This window comes from Salvia splendens, chromosome 15, assembly GCF_004379255.2.
Source record: "Salvia splendens isolate huo1 chromosome 15, SspV2, whole genome shotgun sequence".
NCBI lineage: Eukaryota > Viridiplantae > Streptophyta > Magnoliopsida > Lamiales > Lamiaceae > Salvia > Salvia splendens.
Window position 1 is genome coordinate 14,434,495 of NC_056046.1, and position 27,980 is coordinate 14,462,474.

A 27,980-nucleotide genomic window follows, 5' to 3' on the forward strand; every position below is an offset into this window, starting at 1 on the left:
TACTTCATCCGTCCGCCATTTATAATCTCATTTGACTCGGCACGGATTTTAAGAAATTGTTTAATTTTAAAAAGAAAAATGAAAAAATGAGTTAGTAGAGTGTGAACCCTATTTTTATATTATTGATTTTATAATTGAATGTGAGTGTAATGAATTAGACGAATATTATGGTCCATGTATTTAGAATGGAAAAAAGGTAAATGAGACTTTAAATCACAGATACCCTGAAATAGCAAAATGAGACATTATTTCACGGACGGAGGAACTATGTTAAATATTTGTAAATGTTCTAATTGTGTTGATTAGATTGTCATAACAAAAAAGAGTTACTTCATTTGTCTACAAAAAAATAGTTTCATTTCGCTATTTTGGATTATCTAGAAAAATTAGTCTCATTTCAAAAATAGAAACTAATCTCTCATAACTTATTCATTTTGTCTCATCCCTCATATTTTACACACTTTTTTTACTTCTCTATTTTATTTTACCAATTCATCATTAAATCAGTGCCGTATATAAATGAGACTGTTTTTTATAGACTGAGAGAGTATAACTTTGACCATATCATTTGTCCTCACGTACAATATCATTTCAACAAAATGCTCATGCTCTTTCATAATTTATTTGGTAATTTGCCTACTAGAAAAACATGGCATGATGGAAACATGTTTAGAAAGAGATGGGAAATCGAAGTTTTCTGGTCTTTGAGGTCATCGCGGTGCCTCAGGGATGATGCCAATACAGTGGCACAAGAGAATTTTGCTTTAAATTTTAGATTGTGTAAGTAATTATTTTAAGAGAATTAAAATTGGTACTCCTTCCGAATTTGATTGTCAGGGAAAATCATCTTATCAATAAATAAACTACGGAGTATAACTTTCGAATATTATACTCAATGATCTTCATGTTTAATAAAAATCAAGTACTTTAAGTTTTAGAAAAAAAATTTAAATAAAAAAGGCTATCCACTTATTTAATATACTACTAATGAGGTAAGTATCAATTAATACCTTAATTTTCATAAAATTTTCAGTTTTAACACGATTTTCAAAAAATAATATGTATATCCATAATACGAGAATTAAGTGACAAAATCAATAATAGTTCAAAGTTCCTCTTAGGAACACTAGTCCAATTTGTGATTGTCAAATGGAATTTAAACTCAAACATTAGTTATTAGTAACAAAATGGCCACTGTAATAGTAAATTAATATTTGTGCCTCATATATTTGGTACAGGGCCGGACCTGAGGGGGGGCAAGTGGAGCGGCCGCCCTGGGCCCCCAAATTTGCAGGGCCCCTCCCTAGCCTCAGGTATATATATATATATATAGGGGTGTGATAAAATACAAACTCTCTAAAATACAAACTATACAAACTTTAATCATACTCACTTAATATAATTAATCAACGGTTAATATAAGAGATTTTTCTAATGTCAACATTTTGACATCGAAAAATCAGAATTTGGACACCCCCGTCGACAGAATTTGTACACTCCGTACATCCCCCGGTGACATAATTTGTACATTCTGTTGACATCGACCCCCGGTGACAGAATTTGTACAGTCCGTTGACATAATTTGTACACTCCGGTGACACAATTTGTACACTCCGGTGACATAGTTTGTATAGTTTGTATTTTAGAGAGTTTGTATTTGATCACACCTCTATATATATATATATATATATATATATATATATATATATATATGTAAACCCATATATCCTTTTCTACCTTTCTCTCTCTACAATTCGCTCCTCAACTAATTTTATGCTTTGGAATATCTCTCGCTCAAGAGTCATGTCGCCATGTCGGTATGCAATTGAAATTCGATTTTTTCTTCATTCGATTCTCTTTTGATTTATTTGAGCTCGTTTGTGGAATTGTGGTCCTTTCCCTCGTTATTTGCACCGGCAAAACTCTTCTTTTTTGTTGTATTTTGATTTGTTTGATCGATCGCCTGGCTTTGGGGTATATTTTCACAGGATTGGGTGTAGTCGACTGTTTATTTCTTCGATTGTTTGTTTATAACTGTTTATTTGTTTTCTCTTGTTATTTGTGTCAGCTATCCAGATTCTCTGTTTTGATATTGCTACTCATCCACCGATCGTGATCGTGAGCCTTCATCAAGCAGCTAGAAACACAAGTCACCAAGCAGCAAGGATTAAGGAACACAAGAAGTCAAGAAGGTATGTAGACAGTAGACATGTAGTACTAGTACGTTCATGTCTTTTGGCTTCAACACCGATTGATTGATTAATTGATCTTGATCAGTTCTTTTTTTCTTCTAAAACATTCTCTTCGAATGACACATCTGATGTGGAGGTAAATGATCTAATATCTGAGTTGAAGGTTTTGAAGCTAAGTTTGCCGGAAAGGCCAATGTCTTCTATGGACATTTTTGAGTATGTTAGAAAAATGGATTCTTATCCAAATATCTCAATTGCTTATAGCATATTATTTACTGTGCCTGTGACTGTGGCATCGGCAGAAAGAAGCTTTTCAAAGTTGAAACTGTTGAAGAATTATTTAAGATCTACGATGTCTCAACAACGGCTGAACGGGCTTGCCACTTTATGTATTGAGAAGAAATTATTAGACGAGGTTGACAGCAACACCATCATCAACGACTTCGCATCAAGAAATGTTAGAAGAAATTTTTGAAGGTAATATGTAATAATTATTAGAAGTGAATTTCTTTTGATATGCTATTAGTTTTTTGCTGGATGAAACTTATTATAAAATGGAAGGAAAAAATATATAAATAGGGCCTCAACTTTTAGTCTCGCCCCGGGTCTTTGGAACCTCAGGACCGGCGCTGATTTGGTAGCATAGAATCCCACTCTACTACTCTAGCAATATTGTTTGAATAAGTAACAACGACATAAAATTTGAATGGTGAATTTTATAGTAAGAAAAGTCATAACATTTGAAATGTCTAATTGATTAATTAATATACCAAATTCGTTATGCTTACGCAATCAATCCATGCATGCGAATCCTCTCTATAAATAACCCCCATTCCTTCACACCACAACTCATCTCAACAATATGCCTCCCTTCACCTTCCCAGCTTCCCTCATCCTGGCCCTGGCCCTCGCCCTCCTCTCCTCCTCCCACGCCGCCACCGTCGACGTCACCAACCGTTGCAGCTACCCCATGTGGGCGGCGGCCACGTGGCCTTCCTCGCCACCCCTGGGTCGTGGCAGGTGAACGTCCCGCCTGGCACCGTCCATGCCCGCGTGTGGGGGCGCACGAACTGCAATGGGGGGGCGGTGCGAGACCGGGGACTGCAACAGCGGCGCCATCGAGTGCACTGGGTACGGACAGGCCCCCAACACGCTGGCCGAGTTCGCACTCAACCAGCCCAACAACCTCGACTTCGTCGAAATCTCGCTCGTCCACGGCTTCAACATCCCCATGGAGTTCAGCCCCGTCAACACCGGCGAGTGCAAGAACCTGCGGTGTACGGCCAACATCAAAGGGGAGTGCCCGGCCGAGCTCAGGGCCCCGGGGGGGTGTAACAACCCGTGCACCGTGTATAAGGTTATCTTCTGCCCGTGAATTAATTAATTCATCTGTGTTATACTCTAAATAATAATTGTTCAGGGTGGTTTCATTAGCTCTGAATCTATATGTGAGTGATGTGGTATGTTGTGTATGTACAAGACCCCTTGTACTTGTTCCAGATTGAAATAATAAAGTTTTATTTATATTTCCTCGCTCCCACCACGCCTTCAGTCATTTCATTTTTCTACTCCATAACACTTGTTTAGCCATGAAACCATGAGACAATACATGTTTGATACTGGACTGCGGAGATTATTTATGGGACAAATGATCTAAATCGTTATAAATGAAACAACTCAATTTGGGCTTATACAAGTTGTACATTATAATAATACTATGAAATGGGATTAAACAGTACAAGCATAAAAACAGAAATTACCTTTTTTATATGAAAATAACAATGGATGAGAACTCCAATACTTTTCTGACGCGTGTAAATTCATTTTATAGTAATACTTATTTGAACTGCAGATTGCAGAAATTAATAAATTAGGTTCACCACCTTTCGTGTTTTCGTGCCCTTTTCAAAGAGGACAAAATAATTTCGTAACAAGTTAATTTCTGTTTATTTTCTAAACTTTGCCACATAACTATCGTGTCATGTAGATAATACTAATTAATTGAATGTTGACACAATAACAATCGGACACGTAACTTGTAAGCCATGTTGATATTTTAGGCCGTTTTTAGGACTTGAGAAGTACACATTGATGACCCAAGCTATAAATAGTCGTAAATACCAATCAAGAAACACACGATTGAAATAGTTACACAACACAACACAACACAACCCTTCCAAATATCAAATATGACTATCTAACAAAAGATGTTCCATCACAGTTGGGAGTATTCACAGAAAACACTGTAGTTTTACATGGACCACACTGATTCATAGTTTTGCATAATTGCGTCGACGTACACCAAAACATCTACACTTATAGTACTATCAGTTAAATCAAACACGACGATTTTATATTTAAGCACATGCGCTAGTACAAAAAATTCAACCATTGGTCCGGCATGCTGTTTCCTTTTGTTTCTTCTAAGGGTTAAATTTGGTCTGCGAATCCTTCTTCCCCACCTCTGTGCTAGGCTGGAAGTTGAAGCCACCGCAAGAACTGAAGCCCAGGCCAGAGAATGACACTGACGACGGATCAACACCATTTTGTTTCTTCGATGATTCAGAATGGGGTGGAAATTCGCTTTGGAAGTTAACGGGAGCATCAAAATTTGATTGCTTCAACCACAAATCAGCCTCCTTGAAAGTGGCGTCCAACGGCTCCCTTAAGCAACTTGGAAATGTCAGGGTATCCTCAATCGGAAACTCCCCAGTCAGAGTCTTCAAGGCGAATTCCAACGGATTAGTCCACGAGTCCCCAAAATCATAGCAAAGCTGTGAAACTTGTGATTGTTGACCATCAACGAATGGATTCGTACCAGCTGCCCCTGTTGCACCTGGCTGCTCTGCTGGAATAGTTGAGCCCTCTGTAGGCGTAGGCTTTTCAACTTCTTTCGGCTGATTAGCATCTTGACAAGTTTCCATGCCTATAACTACTTGCTCGACAGCCTCTTTGGCTGGCTCGATATTTGATGACTGAGAAATATCTGAAGCCTTAAGTGGAGCAATTGGAGAAGCAACAACTACTTTAGCAGTTGATCCTCTCAGAGCAGCCGTTAGAGAGGGTTTGTTCAAATCCAAGTTGATTTTCATCTCAGGTTTAGAACCTGCAAGCCTTTTCGAAGTTCGTGTTGGCGTGCTGCTGCTCTCCCTTCTTTTCTTGGGTTTTCTTGAGCCGGTCTTAATTCTACGGCCACTTTCTGGAAGCTGCTGATTGGTTGAGGGATCAGCCACAGGGGAGCTCGTAGCTGCATCTACGGCCATAACTCTAACGGCCTTTTTAGAGACATCATTTTCTGGTTCAATCTTATTTCCTATTTTGGCACTCTTGACAGAATTTTCTTGATTAACTTGCTCCCGTTCTAAAGTGTTGGTGTCCAATTCTGCTGGAACCTTTGTACCCGAACTTTCTGCACCTGCACAAGACAATTCAATCGAACTATCAGAATTACACAAGTTTATTAAAGGTTAACAAGGAGCATTAAATATAGCTAGTTTTACTAGATTATTCTTACCACCATTTGACTCTTCACCAAGAAAAGGCCGTGTCTTGAGCTTAGCTGGAGTTGAAGACTGAACAGAAAAGAGGTATTTCAAAAACTAACTCTGCCAGCAATTGTGTAATAGGAAAAAGAATATGAAGTTGGAAAAACAAATACAAAGATGCACATAAAAAGCATGACAGTTTTAGCGGTATAGCTTATTAAAACGATACCACTAAAGTCTATCCACATCTTCGCACACATTTTGCATTCTGGTTCTTAATTGGGCAGCTTCCAACACACATTAAACAATAATGGTGTCAAAACACTTTATCCATATGAATTGGAATAAATTTCTACACAAAGACACCCATCCTCATCTAACACATAAAAAAATCTGTAGACAACACTCCTTCACGAAAAACAGTTTTTTATTGAAAACTCCATAACAATATAAGTTACCTCATAAAACAAATAAACATATATTTATAAGCCTACTAAAAAAAACCCTGCTTTGAAAAGGAATGAAAATTCTAAAAGAAAATTAAGTAATAGGAGTACAATATTAAAATGGCCTGAAATGATGGAATACGGGATTTCAAGCATCACATCAAAAGTTATGTGTCATCACTTTCCATGTGCTTTAACTTGTATATAAAATTTCGACTAATGGTTTTTTGATAATTGGGAGAAATTTCACATTTAAATGAACTTCAATTCATATGCCTATGGATCTATTTGTGGCCCTAGTGTACCATGGAATTGAAGACTGGACAGGGGAGATGCACCAAAATGTATAGATGAGGATAACCAAGCAAGAAAACTCACAAGGTTTATGTTCTCAATTGATTTGATATCATCCAATTCCCTTTTCCGGGGTTTGCAGGCGCAGCTACCAATATCATTTGTTTCCAGATATCGCAAGGCATCTGGTTTAGAACGAAACATGTAACCGCTGACCGGATCTGTGTAAAACTGCATAGTAATATGATAACACATGAGATTTTGAAAACGCAAACAGGATATCACCATAAATAATGTCAAAATTGTCGAAAGGAAATTGAGAAATTTTTTGAAGAGCTAATAAAAGGTTAAACAAATCAATTACCGGATCTTTTCTTATCCTATCCCCAGATTTGCTTGTCCTGATTTCTTTTATCCAGCCATCAGGCAGGTCCTTATCAGTTGACCACTCAATAGCTACCTACTTAACCTCGATATGTCAGAAGCGAAATTCATTGGATAGTTTTATCGGATCTAGAGTAAGTACTGAACTGATCACAGCACAAACCATCACAAAAGAACTGATCCTCCTTTTCTTTTCACGAATGCCATCATTATTGGTCATGGATACGACCTGTGGTGACATCTCTGGAAATGGTTCACCCACATTGTCTATCTGAAAGAATTAAGTAACACAGAATCAATACTATGAGAAGAATTGCCAAATGGAACACAAAATAAAGTTCAATAAATGAAGCATCCATATACTAGCTTCTATAGAGTAGTAAAAGTTGTAAAACTGAACAACTTTAAAATAAAAATCAATCTATTACTTCTCTTATCTCAATGAAGAGTAACATAAGACATACAAAACCATATATTTAAAGCAAACTTTACATAACTTGACAAATGAGGCAGGTAAGGGGCTTTTTTTTGCTCTCAAAGTTAACCTAGAAAACCTCAATGCATTAAAGACTAAACAGTAGTATGGTTCTATTAGATCTAGGATACATATAGAGCTCATCAAAGCACAAACCTTTACAAGAGAGTTTCCCTTCCTTCTATCTTCATGGCCGGCATCATTATTTGTCATGGATTGGATCTGTGGAGACTGCTTTGGGACATTCTCATCCACATTATCAATCTGAAAAGATGAACACCCAAACATATATTAGAAGAGAGTAGAATATCATAGAATAGTGCTATGAAATATTAGCAAAAGGAATCATAAAGTGAATTCAACAAATGAAGCATCAATCTAGTATCTCCAAAAGTGTAAACTGTAAACTTAAATTTGATGAACCATTCAGTCCATCACCTACCTGTTACTACTTACTTCAAGTACAAATAATTAATGAAATAATTTTTTATTTGAAACAAACTTTATGTGAATAGTCTATGATCCAAAATGTGGCAGTTCATGCACGTCGTGCTTTCAAAGGCTAATCTAGAAATATTGAATCTAAAAGCTTATTATTAATAATAAATGTTCCTATCAGATCTTTGTAAGTATCTGAGGTCATTACAGCACAAACCGTTGTAAGAGAGTCGGCCTTCCTTTTATTTACAGAAATGCTACCAGTATTTCTGACAGGTGATATCTGCAGAGATGTGTCTATGAGTGGCTCATCCACTTTGTCAATCTGATAAGATTATTAGCATCCAAAAATTATAAGATGAAAACAATAAACATCAAGAATCGATGCTCGAAAACTATCAAATCACAAACCAAACTTTTACCATTGAAGCATCCATCTAGTGTCTCCTAAAATCAACTATCAACTATAACTAAAAAACGTAAACTAATGAATGCATATTTTCTCTCTTATCTCAAGACAAATAAAAATGAACAAACAGTATATATATTGAAGCAAACTAAATATGTGAAGGAACCACGCAAAAAAAATATCGATGATCGGTAGATAAATCAATAATAGTTTGCTTATTTTGCAAATACGACATGAGTTTTGAAGCATTGCAATAATACCACCTTCTGATGATTATTTTTAGCAAATTCAACATCCCAATTTTGTCAGCAAATTGTCCTTGAAACAGCTAGTTTCGTTAATGAAATGCTATTGTTCTAACACTAAATAGAATTACGAATGTACACTTTGCTTCGAATGGAAAGGCAGTGGTGCAGTGGTGGTATTATTTTAACATTTTAGAATTTGCAGAAATATGGCAAAAGTCATGATTTATTTAGCAATTATCCCTAATATTAAGATAATTATACTTCAGCTTATTAATTTGTCACTGAAAAAGAACATATATTCTTTTTAACAACTACATAGATTAAATGTGAACTATATTAATAAGAGAAGGACCTTCATCCTCTCATAAAAAGGGCAAGACCTTCATAAACCATTTGGAGATTGGTCACCAAGATTGACCTTAGCAAGTTACAAATTATTCACTAATATTTTCCCTTATCTTTTTCCCAAAAGTGTTGGCGACAAATCCAATTCAGTATTGACAAAAAAATGTTCAACTTTACATCTTTCACCAGGGACTAAATGCACTACATGAGCAATATAGGATTAAATCAATTCAAGAGCAATGATTTACTAAAAGATCCAGTGCATACTTTATTTTGCTTAGTCATGATGTCAGTATGGGCTATGTTATCCAAGTATCGAGTGACAGATGCCTTAGAATAAAATTTTCTTCCAGTTGACGATTCAGTATATATCTGCAAGGATACAAGAATGAGCAGGCATGTAAGTAATTCAATGTTTATACTGAGTGTAAGTAGAACGATGTAGCAGTAAATGACTAAAAATAAAGATGAAAGCTAACTTGTAGCCGAACTTCATAATAAAACAGAGAATTATATTAAGAAACCCCTTCAAAGAATGCCCAAGAAATAGGTTTACACCATGAAGGTAAGGAGAGACAAAATATAATAGAGGCTGAACATAAATTCATGCCCCTAGTCCCTAGTCCCAAAAAACTGCTGAGCCCATCTGATGCATATATCCAAGAGAAACTTAACCTACACCGACACAAGTGTGGTAGCTAAAGGCACATGACAAAGGAGATTTATTATCAAAAGGTATAAAAATGACTAATTGAAGAAATTTGGCAATTCAGCAGCCTTCTCAATAGTGTTCTTTCAAGCTTAAGAGATTCCAATACAGGAATTACATTGGTAAGTATTGAAAAACGGAATTTCTCATTATGTATGACACAGACCTTGTAAGATAATCCCGCTGTTGAGCCACTCTTTCTACTTCTTTCTTCCACTGTCCATCCATTAGGCAACCATGCAGAATCATTTGTTTTTTCTGCTATCTATAAAAGGTACATTTAGACAGGGAACAAATGTGCAGAAGAATAGAAATCTCCAATCAATTAGTGTAAAAATCTACCACATCAACTTTGGTAATTGAGGAGGGCCCACTGTCATCGGCACTTTTCGTTTGAGGTGTAACAAGCAGAATATTGTTGTTTTCTTTGGCACAACAAATGACCTCATTCTTGGAATTATATTTCTTACCGGTTGCAACATTGAGATAGTACTGCAACATTAAGACATCAAGTAAGTAAGAATTCTTTTAATTTTTTTTATTTTTGTTATTATAGTTTTCAAATATTTGAATCATTTTACAGTTGGAAGAAGTGGACGGGTGAGGGTCTGAACCCCCAACCATCACGTGACCCATCAGTTCTAATTTTTCAAATTGACATCACCTTTTCCTTCTTCAAGACTATATCCGCAAAATATCGCACGAAGATAAACCTAAATGGGTACCATACAGAAAATGAAATTCATCCACCAGCCAACAATCAACACACCCTCCTTTTCAGGTGGACCGTGGATCATTTCTAGAATGTTTTATATTCCCTCGCTATCCAATTACATATAGTACTCCATCCGTCCCCCATTAATTGTTCCCTTTCACTTTTACCATAAATGGTAAGTAGGCCTCACATTCCAATAACTTATTCCACTCACATTTTATTATAAAACCAATAAATAAAAGTGGAACCCATATTCCACTAACTTTTTAACACACTTTCCTTCACATTTCTTAAAACCCGTGCCGGAACCAAAGTGGACAATTAATGGGGGACGGAGGGAGTATAAAGCATATATTCCACTTTGGGATATATGTTGCCATTAGTACACTCGCTCCATATCCACAGAAATAACTGCAATTTTAAAGTGCTGCATGGCTAATTCAGAATCTTGTTGGATCAATATGTGGCTAATGAGATTCTAATACAACGTACTCCTCCCAGCATATGCCAAAGGAAACTCATAAGTACTGGGATTCTTTAAGAGGCAATAGCTTGCTTATAAATTGCACCGCCAAATTTTTAGTTTATAGCCTTCGCCTTTATAATAAACTACCGACCAAATTATAACAATCTAGCACATGACAGCTTCAAATTTTTTAGCATATTTCTACAAGCTGAAAGAACGGGAACTAAAGTAGCCAATCCACCAATTCTCTCTCACCATGTAATCCCAACACAATAAAAACAAATAAAAGTTTCACCTTACATACTCTCTACAATATGTATAAGCTCATAAAAATCACAACTTTACACCACCAAGCATTCGTATGCCTCGGTTTTAAATCAATCAACATAACACAAGGCAAATAGGAATTAAATTCAAGTGAATATAGCTGCTCCCACTTCGACATGCAACCATTCAATTCAACCAAGTCGAGTAACAATACAAAACCTAATTTTGATTGGAAGATGCCAAAGCCATATAGTTTTATAGGCACAATAGCTCCACGGATTCAATTACGAACTTGCAAAAACCAAGATTCCTTTCCATTTTTCACCCAACAGTTCACCAAATTTAGCAACTCAAAGTCATGCACAGTGAAAACTAAAATTTCTAATTTTATTTCCCACACAAGCTGAAAATAATAAACCAAGTGATTACCTTAACTTTCTTCCCAGACCTGTACTCAGCCTTGACCATGAAGCCAGGAGGAAGCCACTCAGGCGAGTCCGCAACGACCATTTCCGCCAAAATTCGGAGAGTAAACCCTTTGGTGAAGGTCGGAAATTGTCTGATTGAGAAAGATTTTGTTTGTGGGGAAATAGAGGAGAATCTATATTTATATTGGTTGAAAATTGAAATTGAGAAAGGTGGGTGAGTCGGTCCAAACCCTTAGGGCTAGTTTGGTTTGCCTTTATGGTTTCTCAAGAAAAGGAAGGGCTAGTGATTCCCTTTTCATGGCAGGAGAGAAATATTTCTATTATTTGGTTTTACTTCTATGGTTTCTATAGTTTAAATTCGAAGGTTTAGTTTGGATTTTAGGCACTTAAGAATAGCTTGTAATACCATAAATATATTCTCATATATTTTTCTTATTTTCTATATTATCCTCATCTAACCCTAGCAATAAATTTATTGAGGAGCCGCCAAAATTCACAGCCTCCTCGCGACCTCTTCATCAAGATTTCGTCTCTTCGCAGGCTTGAGTATCGATTTCACTTCAATTTGCTGGAGAACCCGCCAAAAAAGTGTTGATAGGATACACGTGTTTATATATACTCTGCTACAGTTGGAGAGTTCGACTGGAAAAAAATCTTAAAAGCACTCAAGGATAAAAGATCAGAAAATCGAAAAACAAATTATAATTGGGACCTCGGATTTCAGATGAGGGAAATCAGACATTACAAAATTTAATAGATTGTGATGTGAATCTATCTTACCGACTTTAACAAAATCCATGAAATAATGCACGACAAATAAATATTACGCTATCTATTTGTAAATATTAAAGCATAAAAAACTAAATAATAAAATGTCTTAGGATTCAATCCTCAATGTTTATTTTTCCTCTACTAATAAAAAAATGGGTGAAGATTACATTAATTTCCAAAGAGTTAATGTGGATGGATAGTCTCAGAGAGTCAGAGATCCAACTAAAGAAAATTTTCAATCTTATTGAATCGTTAGTTTGTTTATACAACTCTAATAACCATTGTTATAGTAATTAAAAAAATCTACTGTGACTGTATAACCGTATTAAATATTCCATATGTTAGCTTTACATCTAATATATGTATTACAAATATAACCAAAGGTATAGCCGCCACTATTGGTGAGAAATGAAGAAAAAGTAGTAGACGAACATGTGACTGAGAATCAGAGTTGCGAGTTTATGTGATAATTTTATTTTAATTACCTATTTATTGAGAGAGAAGTACGGTAACTTGGATCTAAATGCCATATGCATAGAAGGCCCAATGCAAAGACCCACACCAATGATCCTTTTCCTATGGGCTGGGCTGGGGGGCTCTGGCCTTTGTGCACTTTATTTATATCAATTAATTCCTTCTATTTTTATTGAAATACTAGAAAAAAACAAAAAGGTATAAAAAATAAATATGAATATAGGAACTCTAAAAATTATATATATCCTTAACTCTAAGTTAAATGATAAATAGGCCAAGTATAATATAAAATTTATTGATAACAACAATAATTGTGCATTTTATGATGAAATATTCAAATCTATATAAAACTAATAATAATAAATTATTAGTAGTATTATTCAAATATTTTACATTACTACTTCTCTTTTGTGTTTCTATAGAGATGGCCGAAAGATAGTGATTCGACTCTAATAGGGCCACAAGGGTATAATAGTCATAAGAAACATTTATGATTTCAAATTATTTAAATGTTTTACTAGACCATTAGAAAATGAACCAAATTTTATTTAAATTAGAGTCTGGTATAAGTTACTTTATAATGACCAAGAGCCCTAAAGCCCACCCTATTTATGATTTCAAATTATTAAAATGTTTTACTAGACCATTAGAAAATGAACCATATTTTATTTAAATTAGAGTCTGGTATAAGTTACTTTATAATGACTAAGAGCCACGGATGGGCGCCCTAAAGCCCGCCCTATGCACCGCCACGTCAGTATTTTATCCTCCTGCCCTTCCACCTGCAGTGGGGTGCCCTAAGCATTTTCTTCTATTTGAATACTTAAATAACTACAAAAATTGGGAAAAACCTTCATTTCATTTATAAAATTAATACATTACAATACGGATTACAAAAAAAATACGCAAACTCAGCGACGGCGGTTACGGGCCCACACTTTTTCAACCATGTCGTTCATGAGCTGCGCATGGTCGTGTTGGTTGCGCATTGAGGCCTGTCTAGATAGAACCTCATTGAAGCCTGTCGGTAATCCTCGAGCGGGGGGCTCGGTCACCTTGCTGGAGGAGCTAGATGCACTTTCGTCATCGGTCCAATCAGTGATGCTCCCACCTTCATGTTCGACTATCATGTTGTGCAAGATTATGCACGCATACATGACATCGGCGAGGGCTTCCTTGAACCAAAGACGGCCCCGGCCCTTTCATTATTGCCCACCGTGCTTGGAGCACACCAAATGTCCGCTCCACATCCTTCCGCGCCGCCTCCTGCTTTTGCTTAAATAAAACTCTCTCCTCACCAATTGGACAGCTGATCGTCTTCAGAAAAACAGGCCACCTTGGGTATATGCCATCGGCCAAGTAGTACCACATGTGGTATTGGCGCCTGTTGGCGGTGAACTCGATGGCCGGGCCGTTGCCGTTGCATTGCTCGGTGAAGAGGGTGGATGAGTTGAGGACGTTGATGTCGTTATTCGACCCGGCTACACCGAAGTAAGCATGCCAGATCCAGAGCCGATGGTCAGCAACGGCTTCAAGGATCATCGTTGGGTGGCTGCCCTTGTATCCACTAGTGAATTGGTCTCTCAACGCCGTCGGACAATTCTTCCACGCCCAGTGCATACAGTCGATGCTCCATAGCATACTAGGAAAACCGTGCGTCGTCTCGCGCATTCTCATTAGGCCCTGGCAATCTAAAGCTGTCTTTCACAAATATGTGTCGTTGTAGGCCTCCACAACTCCCCTACAAAATGTCTTCAGGCACTCGCGGCCTGTTGTATCCCCGATGTGGAGGTACTCGTCGAACATGTCAACGCTGGTGCCGTAGGCCAACTGACGGAGTGCAACTGTGCACTTTTGCAACGGCGTAAGTCCGGGTCTCCCGATGCCATCTTCCCGATACTGGAAGTATTCATCACGTGACTGTAACGTCTGGACAATGCTGAGAAAAAGGTAACGAGGCATTCTAAAACGGCGGCGGAAAACAGTCGGGCCCCACCGTGGTTGCTCGGCAAAATAGTCTGTATGTAGACGTTCGTGAGCTGCGGCGTGGTCGCGTCGGACAAACGTCCGACCTCGAATAGGCCTGGGGATCTGCTCCGCCGCTGCCGCCTCCTCGCATTGCATTATGGCTAAGCATTCCGCCATTGCGTCGTGCACGACTGAATTTAAGGCTCGAGTCAAGGTCGGACCACCGTCCTCCGAGGAACTCCGGTCGTCGTCGTGGTTCATTTTGGTTTGTGAGAGATGGAGAAACGTGAGAGATGAGAGAAATGAGAGATGCGAGAAATGTACGTATGAAAAATAGAATGACAATCGAGGTTTAAATAAACAAATTTTGAATTAAAAAAAAAAACAAAACAAAAACGCGTTGCATCGTCCGCGGCGCCCACAGTGGGCGGACAATAGCGCGGACGATGCCCTATCGTCCCCGGAACCACAGTGCATCGGGCGCGCTATCATCCGCCCCACTGTGGATGTCCTAATATCAATTTTCAATCAATACCTAACATCAATTTTCAATCAATACTTTATTAAATCCTCACAAAGTGATGTTGCATTGATTTTTCTTGTCAATTAGTGATTCCTAGTTTCCTACATTCGATGACATTGAGATGGTGTACTAAATATGCCCTTAGATTCGAATATAGTATGAATCGCCTTCACACTGAATTTTCATCATTTCATGTGTATATATGTCCCCAATTTCGATATTCTCAAGTCTCAACTCAAGAAGTTGGCATCTATTTTTCACACTTATTAGCTGTAATTTGTCAACACCATATTAACTATAAATACAACATGATCATAAATGTGTCAGCTTCCGACACAATTTCACAATTTATTCTCATCTTTGAAACATTTGTTTCTCCTTTTCCCCTCACTCAACAAATTTCGATCTTCATAGAAATTTTTATGCTTCAAGGTATATAATTATGTCATCATAAAGAGAAAAAGAAAAACTGATACAAAAGAAAGAGATGCATCGTCATACGATATCACAGGTCTGTTTTTTTTTTTTTCAAATACTGGAAATTACGAGTAATTAATGGATTTCAGTGTGTCCTTATTTGTTTTTGGTACCATACCTTCAATCAGGTTTATATACCAACACTTTGGCTACTTCTACCCTTCCTAAACCACGTAGTCAAAGCGGGCGATGCAGAGATCAGAAACGACGAGAAAGAAGCGAAACGACGCTACAAAAGGGCTCTGATATTCATCCTAGGATACACTATAATGACACTGATCTTCGTCATTTTCGTCTACCTAAGAAAACAAAGATGCAGACACAGAAACGAAGAAGCAGAAGCTGCAGCAGTACAGCACGACGAACATATCACAACAGCAACAAGGAAACTTGACACACGAATAATAGACTCGTTTCCAGAGATAATATTCCCGCAGACAGATGGCAAGTTTCACTTCACAGATTGTCACATATGCTTGGAAGAGTTCAAAGAAGGCGAGGGTTTAGTAATGCTACCTACCTGCGGCCACGCTTATCACAAGCACTGCATTTACCGCTGGATGGCCACCAGAAACTCGTGTTGCCCTGATTGCCGCCATGATTATGGGCTTGTCTATGATCATGTATAGCATTCATACCTCAACAATGTTTTGGGGATTACTTAGTTGATCAGGTTATATATCATAGCAAGATTTCAAGAAAACGTGGAAAAATGAATGTCGTATCAAGCAATGAATCGAATGATGTATTTAAAAAGTGTAGCACCAATGTACATGGCACAACACAACTCATTTTGGCAATCTCAAATACAATAAAGTAATATGAGCTCTCATCGTTTTATGGTCAACTGGCCTAGACCTGGAATGTGAATATGATGAAGCGAATAATGAATCTGGCTTTCTGTGATACCTCGCGAATCAGTAATCTGTGTCCACGTTTCCACAATAATGGCTAGGAGAGATGTCGGGAATGTTAATTCGCCTGGACAAAATGCCTGGACTTCGTATCCTTTTCACACTTTGGAGTTACTCCTGGAAGCATGTCGTCTTGCACAGCACCCAACAAAGTAGATCGTCGACTGCAATGAGATGAGCAGAAAATACAGGAAAAGGAATTAGATAAGAAAGCAATTTCTCTAGAAACAACGTAAGCAACAAATCATTGAAAACCGACCAAAAAGAAAACATGCTATTACCAGGACCACGAAGAGAATAATGTTGAAGATTGCAACAACCCTCCACTCGACTTTCATGTATTGTGCCACTCCAGCCCTTGGTTGTTGGTAACGTGGAATGAAACGACCTGTAAGACTTTATTGGCATATAAAGAGGAATATGGAAAGAAGTTTAGAGGTATATACTTGCAGGAGTCGCAACTATAGCACTTGGTAGCCTTAGAGTTTTTGTAGAGCCTGCAATCTTTGTTGGAACTTATCGGGTGGAAGCTCATGTCATAGAAAGAGGCATTGACAGCAGGGTAACCACACCTGATATGAAAAGATGATACCAATACGTCACCAGTGGAGAGTAGCTTGCCAAAGGCGAAAAAAGGAAGAGAATAGAAAACATACTCAGATGGTGGTCGACAACAACCCGCTTCAATGGGGCTCAATTTGGCGGATTTGTATTGCTTGAGAGTCTGCAACATGCAGGTCAGAAACACAAAATCGGACTGTGAAAAAATGAATTTGCAATAAAAATAAGAAGAAGATGGTGGGAACTAAAAGTCACATGATAACCTTGTATTTTTTGGAAAGGTTATTGCAATCATCTGATCTGACAAGACAACTCTTCAGTTGTCCCCAGTTATGAGAATTGTTAAGCTGAAACATAGGTGGAAAGTGGAAAACATGACTTCTACTCATGATTCGATTTGGTTAATGCTGATTGCCAACCTTCTATGATGTGTAAATGGAAGCTTACTTGTTTCAGAAACCAGGAACTATAATCCTGAAGCTGATACTCCTTATACCTAAATCGGGAGTAGTTGATATCTTAGTTGATAAGGAGTGAGATGCAACGAGCACTTAAGTGAACAGCGGGGTAACAACACTAGAGTGTGCAATAACAAGAAGGAAAAAAGAGCCGAACTAAGTAGTAACTAGTAAGTTGTCATACGACTCATACCTGAGACCTTCGACGTTATGACCAGAGCCATTGTTTGTTATTATAAACCTGCAGCAACGACACAGAAGATAAGTTCATACTACTTCTTAGTGAATGGTAGTCTAATGTGGCTTCTAAAAAAATATGAAAACAGATTATGGTAAAGTCTGTACAAATATCCAACAACGGAGAAGAATTTCGAGCAGTCATAGCTTAATAAAAGTAAAATTGAAGATATTGTGCTTACATCCAATTCTCCTCGAATAATAAAATTTTGAAGAGTTCTGGAAAAACTAAAGCCGAGTTGTAGAAAACCTTATTCAAGTAAGTACAGTAAATACAAGACCTCCCAAACTAAGTGTTAATTGATAGACATTTCGATCTCTCAAATTAGAAAGCAAATAGTGTGTGAAGGGCTCAAATAAGTGATAACACAAAAGATAAACTCAAACAAGCTTGGAAAAGAAACTGCGGAAGATATTCCAGTAAGATCTATTACTTGGAAATAACCACTAGCAAATCAAAAGATTATAACGGAATTCCACAATGAGGGTACTCACGCCAAGACCGTAAAGAGCAAAATCGCCACCAGTATAATGCAAAGCAAGATGAGATACTGCAAAGTAAACGCTAAGGAAGAACTGAGCATAAGTACAAAAGAGAGCAAGAAAAGAAAATTAGGCAAACAAGAAGCTGGTAAGGATACAATCCACAACAATATTGAATTGTTCTTCAATGCACCCAAAAATCCAACAACTGATCTGAAAAGATGAACAACACATTAATTGGCAACAAGTAAGATAAGTTTCGGATTCTAGCCAGTAAAGAACAAGTTATAGAATAACGAAAGCTTACACTACAAAGATAACGGCGCCAAGTCCTATAACAGGGAGTGTAAGAGACTTCCTACAACTGTCATGATGAGAGTTCATCCACACCCCAAAACCAACAATGCCCACAGCTATCAACTAAAAACACATTGAACACCACAGCTTTAAAAAATAGGCAATAGTAAAGGAAGAATCGGTGGCATTATAACTATCCACCTATTAAGACTTTCCAAAATTTTCAAGTCAGCATTGTGTATTAGTATATGTAGTATATAAGTTTTGAAGGTAAAAATTAAAGAAGCAGGTTAACCAAATGAAGCATCCACGATTTTCTCAAAATAGGAATTAGCCTCCAACAATGCGAAAAACATAATGAAGCATCATATTCAACACAAATACACATAAATATATCCACTTCAACGACGATTATGAAGCAATTGAAATCAAATGAGGTGGCATGATTTCCCTTGCTCTGCAGAAACTAAAGCATTAGTTACACGCTGCAAGAACCCATTTTTTAAAAATGGGTCGATCAAAAAGCTACAAAATAAATTAAAATCAGAAGCCCACGTGAAAAGAAGGGTCTTTTAACATAGCTGAACATTCAAAGGAGGTGATACCATTGTCAGAAAATTGATCCATCGGATTACAAAAGTACTTGTTCCTGCCTCTGAACTCATCTTTTTCTCCGCACCTCTCTCAATGTCAAGAACTCCACACACAAGGCAAAAGATGGACACTTTAGAAATGGGAGTAATGGCGGTTGCAGAGTGGAAGCAACAAGCAAGAGAATGGATAGGGACAAGGAAAGGTCAGGACAAACGGGCAAATTTGCCATCATTCTTTTCAATTTTAGGGAGAAGGCCGCGGGCGAAAAGCGAGGGTAGTTTGGAGATTTGGGGTGTGAGAGAAGGGTAGTTTGGGGTGAGGAAACAAATGCCCACATGCTCAGTTACCAGCTTCCGAAATAAGACGACAGAAATGAAGGAGTTGTTCAAGGTTTTTAGTAAACTGTGCTGTCATATGAAATAATTTTAATCCAAAGTCGAGAATTTTTTTGACCATCGACTTGTGCTTGTCTGTCCTCGTTTGAGTAACTGTAAGAACAATTACATTTATTAAATAATTGTATTTCTAATAAAAAATTAGTATTAAAATCAAAAGTTTGGCTTCTTTCCAAATTCCAATCAAGGCCCAAATAACCCTTATCTGGGCTAATCAGCCTTATCCAACGAGTCTTATGTCGTGTAAACACCAACAACTTTTCAATTTAGTAAAATCCTACATACATATGGAGTAATTAGGTAGATGAAATAAAATATAAAGAGATAAAAGTTTAAATGAATTCAAATTGTAAATAAAGAGCTAATAAGATACTACTTATTACATACGCGCAAACATTCTTAATCAATTGTGACCCTATGCAATCCTGAGAAATATAAAATCATACATGCAATAAAATTGGATGAAATTTCGAAATAAATTAGAAAACAATAACAAAAAAGGCAAGAAAATGATATAAATTGTTGTCTTCCCTCCCTAATTCTCAACTGCTTGGGGTGATCCACTCGGTTGATCAGCCTCAGGCTCGGGCTCGGGTTCAGGTTCAGCCTCAACGGCAGCCACAACCTCATCCTCGGGTGCAGAGGCAGGCTCGGGGTCATTGTCTGGCTCAGCCTCAGAGTCGTTGGGCGTGGAATCTCCAGCATTCTTCTTCTTAGTGATATTGGAGTAGCTACCTTTCTCCTTGAAGAGCTGAGCAAAGTGGATTTTGCAGTAGACTGTTCCATCCAAAGCAGCATAGGATGAGGGTGTGATGATGCACCCTCCATGAGCACACTTGAAGCAATTCTTGTGGTAGAAATCACCCTCCACTGTTATCTATATATACAACAATGTTTGTTTTGTATGTACTAGTATTAACTTAATTTTGTCTTCAAAATGACTTAATATCAACAATTTACCTTCTCCAATGGATACACTGTCTTCTTGCAGTTTGCACATTTTTCTTGAGTGCCAGAGAAAATGGAAGAGAATTTACTAGGGGTAGTCTTATTCTGCATTTAGTTACATACAGTATTATTTATTTATTTATTCATTCATTCTTATGCAAAGTGTATGGGGTTAAATACACTGGATATGATAATCAATTACATGTACCTGTGATTCTGCTGGTTTTGCTGCAGGAAATAAATTTAAAATATTAAACTTTTAAGTAATAATTACTTATTTTTTTAATTGAGTGTTTGGAAAAAGCTAACCTGGAGACTTGCTAAAATTGTAGTTTCCACTTTCTTTGAAGAGTTGTTCATAGTGAGGCTTGCAGTATAGTTCTCCATCCACAGCAGAGTAGCTACTCATCTGCAAACACATTCATGTTACTCCTATTTATCTCTTGTAGACTTTGTAGAGACAATCATCTCATCTTATAAAAGATTTTATTGATGATAGGCTCAATTAAAAAATAAGTAATTATTACTCTCTCTGTCCCATAATAGATGTCACACTTTTCTTTTTAGTTTGTCCCACAAAAGATGTCATATTTATTTTTTTTAGAAAAAGCTCACTCTCACATTAATATAAATATACTATTTTCTCTCTCCACCTAACACACAAAACAACATCACCTAAAATCTCGTGTCAATTCCCAAGTGTGTCATCTATTATGGGACGGAGGGGGTAATATGTATGTGCAATTGATAGGACATATTGAAACTATGTTTGTCCCATATAAGGGGTAAATGGCTTATTTATTTTAATACTAGTAAACATACACCACATGCATATGAAATATATAACATAACATATTGAGATTTTTTAGTATACAAGATTGAAAATATATAGAGACGAAGAATCATACAGAGAGACGTCCATTGCATTGATTGCATTTGAAGCATGACTTATGATATGGAACTCCATTCACGGACATCATCTCTACAAAATGTACAGTTTTATCACAACATTTGCATTTCTGCGTTGTCCCATAACCTGCCATTTTCTTTTTGTTGAAGAATTACTAAAACTAATAAATAGTCAGAAGGGATTAGAAATGTTTTTTTGAAAAGTGAATTGATCTCATTTTGTTCTTAATATGTTTGATTATGAGGCTAAAAATGAAGTGAGAAAAATATTAGTGGAGCAAACAAATTTAGCCTAATATCAAGGGAATGGAGTGGAAGAGCTACTTTTATTGAAACTTCAAATTATATACGGAAAATAGCGAATATGTTAGTGGATACGATTATTCTTAGTTGAGTAGGACCCTTGAAATAAAACAAAAGAATATACTATGATGAAAGAGAGATTTTTTTTCACTAAATTAATCTATAGTATTTGCCCAATTCACAGGTAAATAGCTCTTCCTGTCATGATAGTGAAATGAATAAAATTTCAAGTAGATGTACGAGAAAAAAACTTCCATTGAATTAAATCATGATTTTTTTGATGAATTAGATAAGTGTATAAATTTTGTTGTGTAGCATTATAACATAATAATATATTCCGACTTAAAAAAGAATTAAAGAGTTATAATTTATACAGAGTGATCCAAATATATCATACAGTAATAACAAACCAAGCAGAAACTACCAAAAGCTGAAGCAATGAAGAGAAAAGTAGGCCTAAAACATGAAATAAAAGTGCAATGGATGAGAAAGCAGAATTAGAAAGTAAAGCATGCACACGATTTCTTGGGTATGGTGGCTGTGGTTCGATATTTGGCAGCCATTTCCTCTGCATTCAAAGAGTCTTTGCTGCGATTTTCTTCAATCGTCGCTCTCTTTTCCTCAGCTGCCTTATGAATTAAAGCCTCCTTATTCTTCATCTTCTCTGCATATTCTGTCTTTTTTTTCTCAAACTTTTCCTGTTTTTTAATTAATTCATCAAAGTAAATTATGGATCAGTCTTGATTATTGTTTTACGGAGTATCTTTTTTACAGTACCATATTTTAGTGGTTATAGTATCTTTTTTATCTCATGGTATCTAGAGTTGAATTATTTTTTATATTAATAATTTTTGGTCATGTATGGTTGGTTAATATTTTTCACATATTCTGTTTCCATAAACATTTCAGTTTTGATGAAAACACAGAATACAACAGGCTGTATTAGTAAAGAAGAAAAACTTAAGAAAATTAAGAAGTTATTGTAGATGGTAAAACTGAGACAGAAATCCTTACCTCAATCTGCTTCAGTTCTGCTTCCACAGCTGCTCTTTTGGTATTCTCCCAAGCATCTATGGCTGATAACTTTTTATGTGCCCTGAATCATAGTAAAAAAATTTGTTGCTTTTAATCAAATATAATTATTTGAACACAACAAGTAGTCTATTTGCTTTGACATAGACCATAAAAGGGTTCAATGCTATAAACAAGACAACATTTTTATATGAATTTGCAGTTTTTTAAAAATAATGTAATCACAGCACCATCTTTTAAACGCTTATGATCACAACATTCTCAAATTTCATTTATAATTAATATTACAACTTATTTCTAGGGCCCCCTTCATACAAATTCTATTATAAAAAGTTAAAAGATTTAAATTACTACAAACTAAATAGTAGGAGTAAAAGAGAGTAGTGTAGTAGTACTTGTTTTCAGCTTTTGTTTTCTCGTTTTCTTCCCATGCTTTGATAAGAGAGAATTTCTTTTCAATCTCCACTTTTGCAAGCACAGCATCTAAACATAGAAAACCATAGATGCAATTGGAATAAATCCCAAAAAAGGAAAATCCAAGAAAGATTAGTAATAGTAATTACCCACCCCTGTCCTTGGGCATCCCTGCAGCTTAATTTCCCAACAACATTTATTTGACAAAAGGAATAGAAAAATTATCATTTACTATAAAAAAATCTAATGCAATAGTAATAATCTTCAAAAGAGTCACATGTAACAAAAAGATAAAGAGAAATACTTAAAGAAGTAGGAGGTGGATAAGAGATTAATGATTGAGAATCCTGCAATGAAAATTGGGTGATTGGTTTTTCACTATCATCTGCTTTTTCTTCAGCAGACAAAACTGTGGCTGCTGCTGTTGATTCATCTTTCCCATTCACCGATTTTGTTTCTTCTCCCATCTCTTTCTCTTTGTGAAGTGTGAGTTTAAAGAGTGGGATGTGAGATAAAGAATTGGAGATGAAGAGTGAGTAAAAGCAAGGTTTGGAAGGTGGGTGAAAATAGGATACCTATGCAGTTGGAAAATGCCAAAATAAGGTGGTCACATCACATCATAGTATTGGTAAGTTCGGTTGAATATAGCTCGCATTTTTTTGAAAAGGAGAAAAGAATGAAACTTTTCAAAAGAAAATATTAGAATTTCTTTGGATTAGTTTTATAGTGGAAAAAAAAATCATGAATAGACTAATCGCATATGTGAAGTTGAAGTCTACAAAAATATAAAATCAAAGAAACAATGACTCCATTAACAGGTGGAGCATCTTACATGAAGAGAGAGACGCCGAAGAAAATATTTTTTTTCCAAAAAAAATATTTTCAGATTTAATCAATGACAAGATTTGTGTAGTTTTTAATTAATCAGTTATATCCACATTATTTCGTGTCGCACTTGGGAGTTTAGTGGCATATTGATATTCAACGTCAGAAATTGATTTAGGTGACATAGATATTTAGGCCATGTTTGGTTGGCGAGAAAGTAAAGTTGGCAAGGAAAACGATTCCTGGGAAAATGAATCCCGGGAATATGATTTCTAATAACTTTACTTTCCCGTGTTTGGAAAATATCAAGATTTGAAAGTATATATTTGATTTAAACACTAAACTAAAAATATACTTATCATTTTTTATTTATAAAAAATAATAATACATATTATTTAATAAATTATTAATTACAAATGATAATAATTATATTATTTTATTTATTATTACGATGGATAGTTTAAATATGGATTATACATCATAATATATAATAATATAATAATAAATAAGATTATTATTATTATTATAATTATATTTACTTAATTTTTAATTGAATAAATTTTACAATTTAAAATTTCACTACAATTTTATTGTTAATTACTAATTTATAAATTAATAATTATTATATTATTTTATAATTATAATTATATTTAATTATTTAATAAATAATAATTATTATTATGATAATAAAAATAAATATTAATAATATAGTTGTAATTATGATAATTTGAATTATAGTTATTTATTATCCTGAAATTAAGTATGGTTTATACTTTTAAATTATTTTTAAAACATTGTTATAAATAATAACAATAATGATGATGATGATAATAATAATAATAATAATAATAATAATAATAATAATAATAATAATAAACTGTACTATATTGCATTAAATATGTAAGAATCCTAAAACTGGGAAAAAAAATACCTAAGAAAAGTTAGGATTCAGAATCCTGGAAAGTTGTACTAACTTTCCTTGTTTCAGGATTTTGATTACTTTCCTAGTTTGATTAAAAACGGAAACAAGCACAGGAATTTAAAATTTAAGGAATCAGATTACTTTCCCAGATAGAATCCTGACAACCAAACATGACCTTAAGGTTTTATTCTTGAAATGTCTCTCACTGGCTATTCAGTTTTTCTAATCTAAGCTCCGTTGGAAATAGACAACCAAGAATATGTTCTAATTAAGGATTTACATTCCACTATCTTTTTTTAATCAACTTTTCTTTATTTTTTAAAAATTTGTGACGAATTCAAGTGGGACGGAGGGAGTAGTATTCTATTAATATAATAATTAAGATTGATCACTTCTCACCAGTGGCGTCACTTGATTGGGTGTACCTGTTTTAGAAGTCAATGTAATTGATTGCCTAAAACTTTGCTTTCTGTACTACTGTTAGTAATTAACTATATATTAATAATAGTAGTGATAATTAAATAGATAATTAGTCTAGCCGACCATATATGCTCAGTTGACAAATTGACCCAATGGTTATTTATGTTTATTTTAGATTTGTTGATGTGAAAATTCAGTACCCATATTTAATTTAACTAGAGAGTTACTATTAGAATTGAGCCCATCATCAAAGGGCCCTCCAACTAGGAATCGCTCGGTTTAAAATATTATACTATCTCCTAATTAAATATATATATGTTTGATTTAAAGCATCCCCATCCATGCTGTTTGCCAAGAGCATGAATGTGGACCCGGACCTACTTTTATTCATTTTTTACTCTCGGCTCTTTGGCAAAAGCATAACACTCACATTCATGCTCTTCCGCAAGGACATGCTCAAGGGTCCCATCATTCTATTATTCAATTAAAATAAAAAAATTTCCACAATATTAAAATGCATTAAAAATACCCAAAATACTATTACTAATTACTAAAAAATTAAAAATTACTTAATTAAAATCCTAAAAATTAAAAATTAGAAAGGGTTTGAGTGAGAGAGGAAGATGTAGATGAGTTGTATGAAAAAATAGATGATGAATGTGTGTATTTATAGATGATTTTTGGATTAAATTTTTAAAAAAAAAATTCAAAAAAATTTCAGAAAAACGCTAATATAACGGCTATATTTTTGGGAATCCGGAAATATTTTTTTGTTATTTTTGGTATTATTTTTGCTTCTTTTTTTTTAAAAAAAAAAGAAAAGAAAATGCCAACGTCATTGCAGTTGGTCAATAGAAACGCGTCACGTCGCCCTGCTCAGCGTCACGGACGTGCTCGATGTATCGAGCAGAGCCGTGCCATCGGCGGACAGGGGCATGCCGTGCCGACGGCACGGGCGCCGTCCTTCCCCACAAGCACCGATGCGGATGCTATATGAGATTGAATCTTGCAACTTAATTCTAAATAGATAATCATTCGATGATTAGTAATAGGCGTTCCCTTCTAATTAAAATAATATTATAACTTAATCTTAAATGAAACCGAAAATACCATAATATTCTAAAAGCATGAATATGATGATTGGACAAGTATTTTGTTTGTGTATAGATGAAACATGAAGGATGAGATCTTTATGTAGTTGTACGACTAATTAAGCACCAGAATGATAGTAGAATTGTTGAAAATATCTCAAATGTATGCAAATGCAATGCAATAATCTCTCCAAAAAAAGCATAAAGATCACTTAAACTAAAAGCAACAATCAGTTGAAAATACTGCTGGAAAATAAAGTTTTTTTAAAAAAAATTCGACTCATGCAACCCAACATATAACTTTTTACTGTTCTAGTCCAATATTTTGTAGTAGGAATTAATATCCAAACAAGAGCTTTGTAAGTATTTTGCAACAATATGAAAAATCAACAAACCAAAGACCGAACTCAGATTCACCTGATATATATTGGATCATGGTTACATAATGAAAGCCTTTCAATGACCTAGTGTCAGACTTAACTTTCCAAAGAAAAGTTGCAAATATTCCCATACAGATACTGAGATACAGAGTCCTTAATATGGTCCTATAGTGTATATTGGTTGAACTTGAACCCTTCAGCTACTAAGCTAACTACTACTACTACTACTTTTTTTCCTACCCAAATCAGTATCAAATACACATATTACTAAAACGCATAAGCCTCTTTCCTTCCTGAAACATAATATGGGGTTAGCTTAGGTATCTAATGAGCCTTTTTTAAATAGTACTACTATGAAGACTGGTATGATAGTCAAATCAAGGTATCATCATTATTGGTGTTTTCGCCTATACATGTTTGATTATTAACATGCTAAGAAAGGCAGTCCATGTACACACTCAATAATACTCGACCCAAAAATAACATAATGAGAGTGGTTGCATATGTGCACACTTCATGATACTTGTATGAATAAAATTAAGTATAAGGATGCAAAAACAGGAACCTTTAACTTGCACATAGACAAGACACAAATATCTTCTCCTCATTCTTAAGTTGGTAAACTGATTCTAGATCCATCTTTACCTGATAATTTATTAAGTAAGATTTACAAGGAATAGAGTTTGTAGGTGCATACAATCTCTAAGGTCAAATAAAATAATTTGCAGACTTCATTCACTTATCTGCATGAATAGAAGTAGGTACTTTTCCCATGTCTTATCTTTGACCTAGAAGTGTAGTGACTATTGACCACAAATTCCATATTTTCCAATTTAATCAATTTGATATTTCGAAAATTACATATCACAACAAAACTTATATATACCTAATAAATGAAATATAAATCAATTAGGTGAAATATAAATCAATTAGGACTTGGTATTGATTACTCCATCCATCCGCCATTAGGAGTCCTATTTTTTGGTGGCACGGGTTTTAAGAAATGTTAGAAAAAGTGGGTGGAAAAAAGTTAGTGGAATATGAGTTCCACTTGTATATATTAGTTTTAAATGAAATTTGAGTGGAATGAATTAATTGAATGTGGGAACCTATTAGTAAAATGAATGAGAGTCTTATTCGCGGACAGACTAAAATGAAAAAACGAGACTCATATTCGTGGACGGGGGGAGTATTGAATATTCCTGACCTAACTTGATTTTTTTGAGTACATGATATATGACTTGCTTCATATGGGTATGGATTTGGGTAGGATAATTTCTAAT

The 27,980-nt window shown here is 35.4% G+C and overlaps 4 protein-coding genes and 1 pseudogene across 7 annotated transcripts; 1 reads left to right on the forward strand and 4 right to left on the reverse strand.

Moving 5' to 3' along the window:
• Window positions 1-3,054: 3,054 nt before the first annotated feature.
• LOC121766735 lies at window positions 3,055-3,720 on the forward strand (annotated as a pseudogene).
• Window positions 3,721-4,366: 646 nt separating this feature from the next.
• Window positions 4,367-11,537, reverse strand: LOC121767475. 2 transcript variants are annotated; one of them, XM_042163745.1, is made up of 11 exons: window positions 11,303-11,537; window positions 9,768-9,917; window positions 9,592-9,690; window positions 8,984-9,088; window positions 7,923-8,039; window positions 7,433-7,540; window positions 6,965-7,072; window positions 6,782-6,877; window positions 6,502-6,648; window positions 5,707-5,764; window positions 4,367-5,607 (listed from the first exon to the last, which is right to left on the reverse strand). In XM_042163745.1, exons 1-11 carry the CDS (start codon window positions 11,381-11,383, stop codon window positions 4,616-4,618), a joined length of 2,061 nt encoding a protein of 686 aa, XP_042019679.1. In that variant the 5' UTR covers window positions 11,384-11,537; the 3' UTR covers window positions 4,367-4,615. The 2 variants fall into 2 exon arrangements, with proteins under 2 accessions (XP_042019679.1, XP_042019680.1); XM_042163746.1 differs by having other exon boundaries at window positions 7,932-8,039; window positions 11,303-11,533.
• Window positions 11,538-16,231: 4,694 nt separating this feature from the next.
• On the reverse strand, window positions 16,232-19,317 carry LOC121766569 (tetraspanin-10-like). The gene is made up of 11 exons (XM_042162838.1): window positions 19,070-19,317; window positions 18,475-18,587; window positions 18,326-18,380; window positions 18,180-18,235; window positions 17,641-17,688; window positions 17,437-17,485; window positions 17,253-17,336; window positions 17,085-17,152; window positions 16,875-17,000; window positions 16,710-16,785; window positions 16,232-16,592 (listed from the first exon to the last, which is right to left on the reverse strand). The coding sequence occupies exons 1-11, from the start codon at window positions 19,127-19,129 to the stop codon at window positions 16,527-16,529; spliced, it is 801 nt and encodes a 266-aa protein (XP_042018772.1). The 5' UTR covers window positions 19,130-19,317; the 3' UTR covers window positions 16,232-16,526.
• Window positions 19,318-19,845: 528 nt separating this feature from the next.
• On the reverse strand, window positions 19,846-21,832 carry LOC121767857 (LIM domain-containing protein WLIM2b-like). Its single transcript, XM_042164184.1, has 5 exons — window positions 21,310-21,832; window positions 20,711-20,810; window positions 20,610-20,629; window positions 20,414-20,506; window positions 19,846-20,330 (listed from the first exon to the last, which is right to left on the reverse strand). Exons 1-5 carry the CDS (start codon window positions 21,442-21,444, stop codon window positions 19,989-19,991), a joined length of 690 nt encoding a protein of 229 aa, XP_042020118.1. The 5' UTR covers window positions 21,445-21,832; the 3' UTR covers window positions 19,846-19,988.
• Window positions 21,833-21,955: 123 nt separating this feature from the next.
• Window positions 21,956-23,636, reverse strand: LOC121767858 (remorin-like). Of its 3 annotated transcripts, XM_042164185.1 has the most exons (5): window positions 23,364-23,633; window positions 23,213-23,236; window positions 23,041-23,128; window positions 22,628-22,709; window positions 21,956-22,311 (listed from the first exon to the last, which is right to left on the reverse strand). In XM_042164185.1, the coding sequence occupies exons 1-5, from the start codon at window positions 23,524-23,526 to the stop codon at window positions 22,111-22,113; spliced, it is 558 nt and encodes a 185-aa protein (XP_042020119.1). In that variant the 5' UTR covers window positions 23,527-23,633; the 3' UTR covers window positions 21,956-22,110. The 3 variants fall into 3 exon arrangements, with proteins under 3 accessions (XP_042020119.1, XP_042020120.1, XP_042020121.1); XM_042164186.1 differs by lacking the exon at window positions 23,213-23,236 and having other exon boundaries at window positions 23,364-23,636; XM_042164187.1 differs by having other exon boundaries at window positions 23,209-23,506.
• Window positions 23,637-27,980: the final 4,344 nt, after the last annotated feature.

Bases quoted from the DNA above. Each gene is read 5' to 3' on its own strand.
- LOC121767475 (XM_042163745.1), bottom strand. From the start codon at position 11,383: ATGGTCGTTGCGGACTCGCCTGAGTGGCTTCCTCCTGGCTTCATGGTC. The intron at 6,649-6,781 runs GTAATTGATTTG...ATTACTATGCAG, and splicing joins ATAGGATAAGAAAAGATCCG to TTTTACACAGATCCGGTCAG. The intron at 5,765-6,501 runs GTGAGTTTTCTT...TTTTCTGTTCAG, and splicing joins CAATTGAGAACATAAACCTT to TCTTCAACTCCAGCTAAGCT.
- LOC121766569 (XM_042162838.1), bottom strand. From the start codon at position 19,129: ATGAGTTCAGAGGCAGGAACAAGTACTTTTGTAATCCGATGGATCAAT. The intron at 18,381-18,474 runs GTAAGCTTTCGT...TCATCTTTTCAG, and splicing joins GGCGCCGTTATCTTTGTAGT to ATCAGTTGTTGGATTTTTGG. The intron at 17,689-18,179 runs GTGAGTACCCTC...TCGTTGCTGCAG, and splicing joins TTGCTCTTTACGGTCTTGGC to GTTTATAATAACAAACAATG.
- LOC121767857 (XM_042164184.1), bottom strand. From the start codon at position 21,444: ATGGCAGGTTATGGGACAACGCAGAAATGCAAATGTTGTGATAAAACT. The intron at 20,811-21,309 runs GTATGATTCTTC...ATGTGTTTGCAG, and splicing joins AATGCAATGGACGTCTCTCT to ATGAGTAGCTACTCTGCTGT. The intron at 20,331-20,413 runs GTAAATTGTTGA...TTGTATATATAG, and splicing joins CAGTGTATCCATTGGAGAAG to ATAACAGTGGAGGGTGATTT.
- LOC121767858 (XM_042164185.1), bottom strand. From the start codon at position 23,526: ATGGGAGAAGAAACAAAATCGGTGAATGGGAAAGATGAATCAACAGCA. The intron at 22,710-23,040 runs GTACTACTACAC...ACTATGATTCAG, and splicing joins AAAACAAAAGCTGAAAACAA to GGCACATAAAAAGTTATCAG. The intron at 22,312-22,627 runs GTAAGGATTTCT...ATTAAAAAACAG, and splicing joins CAGAACTGAAGCAGATTGAG to GAAAAGTTTGAGAAAAAAAA.